At 43.3% G+C, this 12,942-nt stretch overlaps 1 protein-coding gene across 1 annotated transcript; it reads left to right on the forward strand.

Moving 5' to 3' along the window:
- The first annotated feature begins 2,294 nt into the window (after positions 1 to 2,294).
- LOC126394415 (proprotein convertase subtilisin/kexin type 5-like) lies at positions 2,295 to 10,644 on the forward strand. The gene is made up of 2 exons (XM_050051222.1): positions 2,295 to 2,960; positions 10,486 to 10,644. The coding sequence occupies exons 1-2, from the start codon at positions 2,781 to 2,783 to the stop codon at positions 10,627 to 10,629; spliced, it is 324 nt and encodes a 107-aa protein (XP_049907179.1). The 5' UTR covers positions 2,295 to 2,780; the 3' UTR covers positions 10,630 to 10,644.
- The last annotated feature ends 2,298 nt before the right edge of the window (positions 10,645 to 12,942 follow it).

Consider the following 12,942-nt stretch of genomic DNA (forward strand, 5'->3'; position numbering starts at 1 on the left):
GAGATGTTCTTGTCCCCCCGCTTGTTGTGAGATGTGACAGCGGGGTCCATTCAGCGAGAAATTGGCTGCAATTAGTGCAATTATGCTGATTTTCACTTGTGTCCCATGCAGAACAGAGTTTTCGCTGTGCACAGAGACATCCCCGGGAAACTGCTGCAAAACAAAAACCCATCAATCAACAAAGGCCTTGAATGAAAGGCTCAACTGCAGATAATACCGGCCACATTCCATAATGACAGCGTTTAGTCAGCTGTGACCTGTGCTGCGTTGAGGGGCATGACATTCAGAGCTTCACTGATTGAGGGGGATATGCAGTAAAGATGGCATAAAGGGCAGAAGGCCTGCATGGCGGAGGTGGACGCATAACCCAAGCATATAGTGAGGTCATCTGTGATGGTGGTTGGAGTTCAGCTCATGTCCAGGGAGTCAGTTGAGGGTAAACTCACTCATTTTTTTTTAATTTCATTGTAAACAACCCAGACAATCAACCATAATACCATCATACTCATGAAACTGAATGAGGGTTGGGTGTTATATGGGAGACAAGAATAATTTCACATCTTTTGAATGTATATATATATATATAATAGTTTTTTTTTTTAGCGTCTGTGGCTGTCTCCCATTGGCTGACGACCGAGGCTGAGGTCATAGTTTACCCAACTTTACATTGGTATGTCTGTGTCAATATTGCCCAGGAGACTGACAAGGCTTGCATTCAACAGCGGATTTCAAAATGTGGGACGGGGAGCAAATGTAATGCATCCACTTGTTAACTGGCGGACTTTTAGGAGAGAAACACCACTGTTATTCATGTGCAGCCGTCTGTATCAGCTATTAAAATGTGACACTCTAGTAAACCTATAAACAACTGAGTCACTCACTGAAAATGTGCACAATCGTTGATGGTTAGAATACAGATCTGCTGTCTGGGTAAAAAAAAAAAGAAGGACTCCTCTGTAAGCTGCTAACACAAAATGAATCTTGAAAGCAATACATAGACCACTTTTCGCTGGTATTGTCTTATTGTCTACAAACAAAACCCCAACATGTGAAAGATGCCATAATCATCTTAAAACGCTGGAATTATATATAAGGTTAGACTTTGGTTAAATAGGGTTGAGGAAGGGTTAGGGTTAAACACGGGGTCAGGGTTAGAGTTACTCTGTAGAACTTAGAGCTGAACATGGATGGATTACTGACTGAGCCTACATGGCACAAGCCCAGGGGCCCAAAGTGTCAAGAGCCCCCTGGCCTCCACCTGCAAAATGTCACTCAATTAAACACAACCTGACCAGGAAGACAACAAAGACACATAAAACTACCACAAAGAGAAATCAGCTGCAAAGAGACAGAAAAAGACTCAAAATGACAACAAAGGGGCAAAACAACTACAAAGAGACAAAAAGCAACCACAAAGAGACTCAAAATGACCACAAAGAGAAAGAAGACAACTACAGAAGATGTAAAATGACCACAAAGGGATGTAAAACCACAGAGAGATGAGTAACGGCTACAAAAAGTTGAGAGTCAACAACAAAAACAGCCAAACATGTCTTTGCCCAGGGGCCTGCTGTTTCATTCTCCGCCCATGGGGCTGATATGTGATATGATCTACCACAATTTTCAAATCACAGGTGGCACAATATTTGTCAAAGGCAAAATGTGTGTCAAAATACTACTTCAAATCAAATATTGCTGTGCTGTAGAGATGTCCTGGCCTACATATTGTATTCTACAAACTTTATAAAACACATTTGTTTCACACCATTTTGAATGAACATGAGAATAATGATATTAGAATTCTTTCCCTCTAATATTACAATCATATCACAGTTGCAATACCTGTCAAAATAACCTTAATTGAATATTTTTTTAAAAAATTGTTTAGCCCCAGCAGAAATGCGCCAATCTATGTTTAAACCATATTGAAATGTTGGTGTCAGTCGTGTTATAAGGTCTCCTTGCTATGTAGCCTCACAGACATACGATGTAAACTGCAGAATAGTTTCTTTTATAAGTTCAATTGTGACACTCAAAATAAAGAATCATTCTGTAATATAATCTAACAAGGATAACTTCCAGACTGTTCAGCTTTGAGTAAATCATCTTTTATCTTTCCCAGTGGCCCTCCTGGAGAAAGCCCTTGAAGCTGGCCCCCAGGTGGTTCCCTGGCCCCCAGTTTGACCCCCCTGCGCTGTGTCTGGAGGACAGGCGGTCAGCAGTGGATCCAAATAGAGTGTCTTTAAGACCCAGCGGAGCTCGGCAGGGAAACCCCGCGGCTTTAGTTGTTTCTACTCTCCAGAGTGTCAGCTAGTTATTTGTGGGGAGGCGCTGTAGCCATTTCGCCACATGAAAGCCCGATGAGCTGAACGACCAACATCCGAGTTGTTCGTGGAGAAGAGAAATCAGCTTCGAGGAGCTCCGCGCGCACACAGGCGTACACGAACTCGCGCGCAAACACGCACGGCGCTCAGACACGTACACTTCCTCCTCCTCCGCCGTGGAAAAAAGAGAGAGAGAGGGACAGAGAGGGGACACGAAACGCAAACTTCCAACTCTCCCATGTGGAAAGCAGAGGTTTGAGGATAAGGTATATTTTTTCCTCCTTGGGGCTCCGTTCCTTCCCCCCTCTCTCCCTCTCTTTCTCTCTCTTTAAGTGTTTTTGCCCGGATAGTTGTGTTTCTATGAGAGTCTTGTTCGGCGAGGAGAGAAGTTTGGTTGTTTGCCTGGTCGGCTGAGGAGGAGGAGGAGGAGAAGAGTCGGGTTAAAAGTGGGGGAAGATGGTCCGCAACGCCGCCTGGAGAAGAAGCTTACTATGCGTCCTGGCGCTCAGTCTCAGCTTTGCGTCCCCGCCGTGCAATGCTCGGATTTACACCAACCACTGGGCAGTCAGGATAGCCGGTGGACCCGATGTGGCCGAGCGGATAGCGGATAAATATGGCTATAGGAACATGGGACAGGTAGGTCGCCTATTGCTCCATCAAAAGTTGCCTCTTATGTGTGGTTGTCTTTTTTCGTTTCTTGTTTCTGACAACTCCTAAAAGTCGGGCATGCCATGGTGGTTGTTATTCCTCCACCAGCAGACACACGCTATGAAGTCAAACGTCAATGGTCTAAAGTCCAAACCTGAGCCATGGACCTTCTCTGTGATTTTCTTTCTTAGTCCCTCTTCCTATAGCTCCCTTCAAGACAGAAAAGCTGCAGGGAACAATTAAAGAAGACCAGGAGCAGGATGGCACAACAGGTGCCTCCTCGCTGTGTTTCCGCGGATCATGTTCAGTTTGCGGGCTGCAGCCAAGGCAGCTCACTATCAGCCTCAGCCTCACAGCCACAGCACTCATGTGCTTGGTCCTTTTGACACACAAGTGAGACAGCCAGTGCTGTTTGGTTTGTGGTCTTGGAATTGGCACCAAAGGCTCCACAGTCAAACAGATTCTTGTGCTGGTCCTTTTTAACACTGCATGTGTTCACATACAGGTTGTCTGACTCAAACCTCTCCTGACTGCTCCAGCTTTACTTGGCAACATTAACTTTTTTAATCTAAAAACTTGGCAGTGTTTTACATTACATACATGACAAGGAGGAAGAGATGGAGATTTGTTGCACTTTTCCCTGTGAGAGTTATCTCCACTCAGCCCATAACAGGCCCACTGGGTCAGCTGCTAGAAATCAGCTCTGCTTACATTAAGGATGGATTCTTTTGATGCGCCCATACAGTTTGTCAGTACTCACAAATTGAGTGAAGCTGTTTTTCGTCTGGGTTTCTTGGGTAATGATGAAGCACCACTGCAAGAAAAATTGTTCAAATAAGCATGCCATATTTCACTAGATAAATCCAAGCCAATATTTATGGTTTGCATTTTTAAGCAGCTAAATTTATGCATGCCTTAACAATGTAGGATCCTCCAGTTTTCATTAGATCTGATGCTTCCGGCAAAATGCAAGGGCCAATGCTCAGCAAAGTCTAAAACAAAACCTAACCATTGCTATAAAAAATATACATACACAGAGGAGGGAAACAGTTGTGTTGGGTTTGTCTTTCTGTCGTTTTATCAGTCAACATGAGTCTGCACAGGTCCAGGAGGAGGGGTTTAACCGGTCACTTTAAAATGTGTTTTGACAAAGTTTAAAGAGAAATTCTGCGTCCTTTGTTGGCAAAAGAAATACGCCACACAAACATGGACCCCACACATACTTAAGAGTATCGTGACCGAAATACGTGGGTAGTTCAAGCCTGCACTTGCCAGCGTTCGACGTGAAGACAGCGTGGAACAGAGGGGGGCATTCTGACAGGTTGTTGTGGGGTAGCCTAGTCAACAGCTATTGAACCCCCCCCCCCCCTTCCTCCTGGCCTTATCCAGCCCGCCCACCCACTATACTCCCCAGAGAGCAGGCCTTAATGGCCTCGTTTATCCCCTCTCTTTGACGGGAACTAATGTGTGGAGTCCTCCCCCCCTTTCCATACCAGCCCCCCATAGGAATTCCCCTGTGGAGTGCAGTGTCGCCTCAAACCCCCACCACTCGCCCTAATTTCCATCTCAATATGGAGCGTTCATTGGACTTTGACACCTCATAGACAAGAGTTTTACTTCACTTCCTGGTTTTGGGGTCAGCTGAGAGCCGCTCCCATGGGAGCGATAACAGTACACTCTGGTTTCCTAATGTGAACTTTGACATCCCCGTCATCAACCCCCTCCCTCTTGTATCAGTGCTGCACTGATGTATATGAAGAATGAAATTAAACTTATCAAGTAAGATGATTCATTGCTTTTTTTTGCAGTTTGATGCTCATGTTGATTGCAAAGGGATACACTTCAAGGGTTTTTCAATTCAATTAAACTTGCTCGTACTGCTCATAAGGATCGGACTGTTTGTGATGAATGATTTGGGGACATGACTGCTAAATGAGAAAATGTTTTATGTTGTGAAGGGTAGTAGTTAAAGGGAGGAAAAGGGGGATGGGTAGGGAAAACGTGACAGAGAGACAATATAGTCTTCTTGACAGGGGTGGAAAGAGGAGAACAGACAAAGATAAGCACACAGTGGGAGATGGAGGGAGGAGGGAGCGAAAGAAGAAGGGACGATAGATGGACGGATGGATGAAAAGAGTTGGCATGGAGTGAGAGAGCACCTCGTTGGGGAATTCTGGGTAATCCTCTTAACCATGGAGCCCCCTTCCCAGACTAAGACAGTGGCCCAAATTGAGTCTAAATCAGCTGACAAGACCCTAGACGTGGATATCTGTTCAGACTGGTGCTTTGAAGAGATGGGAGAGGACTTGGAGCTGTTGAGAGGGAGGGTGATGATCTGCAGCCAGACATAGATGGGAGGTGGTTACATCAATAACAAGTTATGAGGTTATTTAAGCAGGTTGTGCTAATATATCAGTCCTTAATGGCATCAGGCCAGCAGGGTGTTGTTACTGGAAAGTTTGCTCAAGTATCAAGAGTAACATTTATATCTCACAAATACCTCACTCATACCGATCATTTTTATCCAGACTTATCATCCGCTGACATCCAGTGGTTTTGGCTTGTTGATGAAGCCCGAGGAGATGATTTTAATTCTTATTCTGGGCCAGTTGGGGTAGAGGTTATGGGGTAAGGGAGATAGCAGATTATTCTGCAGTATGACGTGCCTGAACCTCGAAGACTGATTAAAAAAAAATTCAGTGATAGTTTGACCGTAACTTTCCACATTTGTATGCAAATACAAGTGAAGTGAAATAAATATTGTATCAGTATTATCCTTGATGTCACTTAAGCAGTGTAGCCATAACAAGACTGCGGCATCTGTAGCAAGAAGTTAGAGGACATGTGTTTTATAATTTTTTCACACTTCTGTAGACAGGAGATTTTTTTTGCAATGGCAGAATCCTCAAGTGTCTTTGAGCGCTCATCTTCTCATGTGATGCCTGTTTTTATGCTGTTGTTTAACGTGGACAGCGAGCACGTGCCTGAACTCATCCAGGTCAAACTTGAACTTGAAGTTTGGCAGTCTGACCCAGAAATGACACACTCAATAATTTCCATAGGAGAAGTCTTATCATCTTTGAGTAATTCCTGGGAGGACTCTGTATCAAGTGACATTGAAGAATTAATGGATCCAGTAAAAAAGTCAGTAATGCAACACATCATGAATCACTGAAGTGGAAGTAGTTGTACTTCACAGATTTGTTACAACAGAATTCCCAGTAACCAGAGGTTATGCTGAAGTTGTGACTCACTGTTGCCTCTCGAATGAAAGTTCAGTAAACTTTGTAACCCCTGCAAGTGCATCTGATCACATGCTGTCATAACTATAACAGGAACAACTCAAGGCAGAAGTTAAAAGGGACAGTGCACCCCAAATCAAAAATACATATTTTTCCTCTTACCTATGGTGCTGTTTATCAATCTAGATTGTTTTGGTGTGAGTTGCTGAGTGTTGGAGATATCAGCCGTAGCAATGTCTGCCTATAATGGAACTAGATGGCACTCGGCTTGTGGTGCTCAAAGTTGCAAAACATACATTTGTAAGACTCAACAGCAATGTCTCTTTCCAGAAATCATGACCGGGTTACTCAAGATAATCCACAGACCTTGTCGTGAGCAGGTGCATGTAGGAACTATTTTCTTTCTACCAAACTAAACCCGTTAGCTGTATCACCGCACAAAAGGAAGTGTGCAGCCTCTGCCAGCTTGTGTTACAGCTCAGCCGAGGATGCCATTTATGTTTACATCTCGAGCTGTCATGAGCACAAGCCTCTCATTTGTGAGCAGATGCACGCTTCCCTCTGTGCAGTGATATGGTTGGCTGTCCAACGCTTGACAACTGGCATCAAAACAATCTAGATTGATAAATCGCACTACAGGAAGTGTCCCTTTAAAGGAACAGTGTGGAAGATTCAGGGGGATTTAGTGGCATCTTGAGGTGAGGATTGCAGGTTGCAACCAGCTGAAACTTCTGCTTAGAATTCCTTCAGTGTTCATTGTTCAGGAGGTTTTGAGCGGGAGTCAGATTATCTGCAGAGGTCTCTTTCTCTCCAAAACAAACAGACCAGGGGATTTAAAAAGTTAAAATACTGAATAAAGCAGTTTCATGTCACAAATCAATGTTTCTCCTGTGCTGTTTGGCACGTTGCAGACAGGCTGCAAGCCCAGCACCTGCTAATGTGTGTTCACCTTTTTTCTCTAGCCCCTTTTGCACTGGCAGATTTTCCGCGACTGTCGGGCCGTTTTGCCGGCAAGCTGCGAGCGTTTAGACACACAGAGCCAGATCGGTGAGTTGATCCGAGGTGCCCAATTTTCCGCCTTGTAGGGTAGTCATATTGGTGGAATCCTTTTGGTTTAAAAAGACCGAGGTGGCTTTCCGCAATGGGAGGGGCTGTTGAAGACTTGTGGGAGGAGCTGTTGATGATGCCGCATGTGAGACCCAATGGCGGTGGATAAACAGGAAACAGCTGATAGCAGGAATTAGCGAGCAGCTAGTAGCAAGAGAGAAACGCAAACCTGACAGACACTGTAAAGATGAGCAACTGGGGAGACAAGGAATTGCACGCCCTCCTTGCCCTCGCAAACTAAGAGGCCATTAACTGTCAGATGACGGGGAAGGTGAAGAACAGGCCGACTTAAGAGAGAATCGCAGAAGGACTGACTCGCCGCGGCTTCCCTCCCACATCATTGTTTACATCACACGCTGAGCTACATGTTACATGCTCGCGCCCCCCATTGCCCCGAAAAAGGCGCATTCTGTATAAACAAAAGTAGGTAGGCGGCATTTTGCCGCACTCCCCGATTTTGTTTTTATACTGCCAATGCTGAAAGAAGACTGATTGGGCTTTCCTGCAAATTTGCACAATTCCTATCTAAAAAGGGCTTCTGATAACTTAATGTGTGTCCACCTTATTTCTGATCCAGACATTCAGGAGGTTTTTACTGGGAGCTGATAATCTGCAGAGGTCTCCTCCTCCAAAACAAACAAATCTGGTAATGTAAACCAGGAAACACACTGCATGAAGCAGTTTCATATGAAGAAAATCAGCCTTTTCCCGACACACTAGTTGCAGAGCGGCTACTATCTACGGTGGCTGATGTGAAAACACAAATGACCCCACCTCGAGCCAGTGTTTGGTTTGTCCATTCTTGGCTACTGTAGTGGAAACATGGTGGTGCAACATGTTAATCTCCGAAGACCTGCTCCCTATGTAGATAAAAAAGGCTCATTCTAAAGTAATGAAAATTTTTTTCAGGTGATTATACACCTCAGAAAACACACATATTACATTATATTCTATTTCTGCCCATCTATCCCTCTAAATCCTTCACACTGAAACTTTAAGAGACTGCACATCCAATGTATTGTACAACCTGAAGAGGTGTTGAAGCTATGACAAAGGTTGTGAATCTCAAAATGTCACTGTAATTGGAATGAACGGGTGCTTCTTGCAAACGACAGACTGTAGATGGCTTTAAAAAGAGCAGCGCAGCAGAAGTTTAGAGCTGGGCTTTAGGGTCTTTTAATTCTGTGTGTAGAGCTTTTCCAGGAGCTCCCCATTTACTGACACTCCTAGAGGGAAGGGTGGCCTGCTAATGGCAGGGCAGATGTTGGGTAGATTAAATAGGCAGTGGAAGCACGATATGTTGAGACCTGTTTACACTATGAGAAGCATCCAAAGTGGCAGCCGCCTATTATGGAAGCACATTTTGTTAGTATGTAGAATGCCTTTTAATCTGATTACTCAAGTCATCTGACGTGTGCTGCGTGTTTATGTTTGCTGAAAGGTGATCCAGCAAGGCCTATTGGCACTTTCTTGTTCCTCATTTTATCAGTCTGGAAGTTGGAAAATGTGTGTGTGTGTGTGTGTGTGTGTGTGTGTGTGTGTGTGTGTGTGTGTGTGTGTGTGTGTGTGTGTGTGTGTGTGTGCGCGTGTGCGTGTGTGTGTATGTGCATGAGCATTGAGCTGAAAGCTGATCTAATGGGTTCTGTGGCGGTGGAGCTCAGCCATGGATCAGTGACGCACCACAGGACCCTTGGCAGCCATGACAGTTTGATCATCTGAGGGATTGTGTGGTCTTTATCAATTATTAAAACTAATCACCGTCCAGCAGCTTGCCGTCTGCCTATCATTGTCTGTCTGCGGATCCTCTGTCCTTCTCATCTCTCTGTCACTCAAAGTCTTTGTCTGTTTGTACATTTGTCTGACTTCCAGTCTGTCTCTTTGTGTCTCTCTGTGGCTCTTTGTTTTTGTTTGACTTGTCTGCCCTTTATGTTTCACCTTTTAGTCCAGGTCTCTTCGTCTTTTTCTCAGACAGGTTGTAAGACCTCAACAAAATTGATGTATAGCACAGAAAAAAACGTAGACATAGAAATTTGTAACTTCACTACTTTAAGAGAAGGCACTTCTCTAAAATGACTTTAAAGCAATCAGCCACTCACAACAGGAGTTAACCCTACTGATTAATGACTGTGATTACCTCAACATACTCGCCAGAGAAAATATTGGCATTGTATGTTTCTGCAAACCACTGATATGTTACATTTGCACATTATTATGTAGTGGATATATTGAAACTTAATGTCTGATAAGTGTGTGATAAGGTTTAGGTACCTAAACCACATGTAGATCAAAAGATCATGTTTTGCCTTAAATACCCAGTTTTGGGGGCACAATCCCCACTGGAAAAGGAGTGACGTCTTTGTAACAAAATATCTGCTTTTCATGCCACCGTCTCTGCAGGAAATGCAGCGATGTCTTACTAAAGAACTTGCACTTCTTCTGGCACTATCATGGCAGGAACACAATGACGTCTCTGTAAAAAACAACCGCTTTTCTGCCACTATCTTGGCAGCAAACGCAGCAATGTCTTGGTAATATACAACAGCTTTAATGCCAATGTTTCAGCAAGAAACGCTGCAATGTCTTGGTTAATAGGAACAGCTTTTAGTGCCACAATCCCAGCAGGAAAAACAGTGATGGGTTGCTTAAAGACACTCATGTTTGTTGCCTAAAAAGCTGCTTGAACCACAGCAATGACTCTCTAAATTAAAACCAGTTTTGTTATTTGTTATAACTGAACAGTGGTCTGCAGCTCGCCCGGTAGGTGTCTCTCCTAGGTGACACATTATCCACTATCCTCTCCACCACCTGATGACAAAGTCAGCTCACATTACAGCACCAAAGAAATGTTGATATGATACATATGAAATGTGCCAATGTTTCGTATTTGTGGTGAGCAGAAATGCACAATGTCAACATTTTCTTCTGGCGACTGGATTCTCCAATGTCATGTGTATTTATGATGTGTACACAGTAATGTCTGATATCTGTTTCATCTGTGGAATGCAAACATCTCGACGAGAATAAAAATGCCAGAGCAGTTACTCATGATAATGTTTAGGACACTTTGGTGTGGAAAAAATCTTTTTAATGAGTTGCAGTGAGGTAGAGAGAAGGGTTATGGAATGAATAAACACATTTCCTAAGTCTGCATATTTGTTTTGTAGATTGGGGATCTCAAAGACCACTATCACTTCTTCCATAGCCGGACCATCAAGAGGTCGACTTTGTCCAGCCGCGGTCGCCATAGTTTCATCTCAATGGAGCCCAAGGTAAGTCCGTTGTGCTGTTTCATGAACCACATTAGTTAAAAGAGTGTATGTTTCTTGTGCATTTAAATGGTGCTGGAGATAGTTTGACAAAATAATCATAACCATACTAGCTTTTCCTGAAGTTTGCTCAGTTGTTATAGAGATGACTCATCACATGACCTATGTACATCCATCTTATGATGATCACCATGATGTGTGAAATTGAAAGCCATGGAAACAGTGAGGAAGTGGACCTTGAGTTATTTATTGAAAACTTCTATGTCCAGGGTGTAAAATTAAGTTTCACTCTTACAGGAGACAAATTTAAGACATCTTGACAAATATCCCCATATTTTTGGCAGACTGTCAGACAGGCATGTCTTAAACAAATACTTTATTTAGACCATTTGCTGATTTCTTTATGTTTGTGCTCATTTGTTTATCAATGGTATATTTTGTTGATGAAACATTCCATTACACGCTAAGCATAATTTCTACATTGCAAGTACTTGAATCACTTCATCATCAGACTCCTGCTGTAACCTTATACACTTAACATACCACTTGACTCTGTTTTCCTATCCTTGTTGCTGCAGACGAGACCTGCACACAAAAGGGTTATTGCAGCCAAGTGCTCATGAACTGTTGCATTGCAGGAAAATCCAAGTTTTGCAGACATTTCACGCAGTACTGATAATAGTCCCACAAATGAATTATAATAAATGAGACCTATTCTGCTACTTTGCTTTTCCACAAACCCAGCAGCATCAGGTTTGATGGTTAGGTTAAGAGATGGGAGAGTTTGCATGTTCTCCTTCACGTCTGCGTGGGTTTTCTCTCAGTTTTCTGGTTTCCTCCCACAGTCCAAAGATTTGCAGGTTAATTGGTGACTCTAAATTGGCCGTAGGTGTGAATGTGAACATGAATGGTTGTCTGTTTTTATGTGTCAGCCCTGTGATAGTCTGGCGACCTGTCCAGGGTGTACCCCGCCTTGGCCAGTGACAGCTGGGATAGGCTCCAGCACCCCGTGACACTGTACCAGGATAAGCGGGTGCAGAAAATTAATGAATGCTTTTACACCATACTCACTTGTATGGGGAAACTTATCATCACTGGCCAATGGGTGTAACTGAAAACAGAATTTTATAAAAACATATAAAGATTTCATCACATTATTTTTCTCATGTATCAGCATCTTGTTTCTGTGAAATACATTCAGACACTACATATCCATTTGGACAGGGTGGGGTCCCAGAAAGAAGCGCTACCCAATTAATTGGACCTGTTGGATCAAAATTCAGGGAAATCCTAGATTTTTCTGTCCCAAATGTGTTGCTCTTTGAAAAGCCCTGTGCCAGGAATGCCAGTTAACAGAAAGCCTACGAAACGAAGAACGAAGGGTCCTGACACACCTGACTGATGGTCGGCTATCCACCATTGTTGGGCCGTCGGTGAGCTGCTGACACCTTAGTTTTTGCAGTGTTTTCTGCCCCATTGGCCCTTGTTGGCTGTTTTTCAGCCAATGCAGCGTGTTGAATTGGTGTTTGAGATAAAGGAGTCTGTCAGAGCCCGTTGGAGCTCATCGGTTGGAGTAATCACTGTGATTGTCAGTTCAGCTCAGTGCATGAGTAGAGAAACAAAAGTGAGGAAGGCAAACAAACAACTAAAATCGAGAGGGAATGTGACTGAAACAAACTTGTTATATGAGGTAAGGCTATATTTTTGCTATTGAACTCTCTCACTAGTGCACGGTAAACATAATGTCTTCTTTTAACATCAGGTTTTGTTGTTAATGTGCTTACAGAGTAATGCCGTCTGCCAGTGTGGAGAGTTATTTCCTATCACTTAGGCACAGAACATATATGCCAGTTTGCCGTTGGCTGTTGTCTTTGCGGTGTGTTCAAGGGCAATGTCGGTCTTTGCCACCACTGGTTCTTTGCCGTGTGTCAGACCTGAACTCTGAACCAATGAGCAGAATTGGTGCCACAACTGTCCAACCAGAATGAAATTTTGCCCCAGTGGTGTCACCATATTATACTACAGCTGCATGTCGCAGTTTAGTAGAATAGAAAAAAAATCATGAATTTCAGGTACTTTGATATGGTTTCTACTTCACCAAGGTTAGGAATGCCTTATTAAATATAAAATACAGGCTTGCAAAGCACAGCTCTGTCATTCAGATAACTGAACAATAGGACTGGGTATCAACACTGATTTCCCAAATTGATTCGATTCCGAATTCACAAGGTACCAATTTGGTTTGATTTTCAATTCGATTCAATACCAACTTGATTTAACCCAGTGCATTATAAAAATATTATTGTTTATATCAAGAATTGACGCCAAAGCAGTTACATTTAAGTTAATGTTACT

The sequence above is a fragment of the Epinephelus moara genome, chromosome 8 (assembly GCF_006386435.1).
Source record: "Epinephelus moara isolate mb chromosome 8, YSFRI_EMoa_1.0, whole genome shotgun sequence".
In the NCBI taxonomy this organism is placed as follows: domain Eukaryota; kingdom Metazoa; phylum Chordata; class Actinopteri; order Perciformes; family Serranidae; genus Epinephelus; species Epinephelus moara.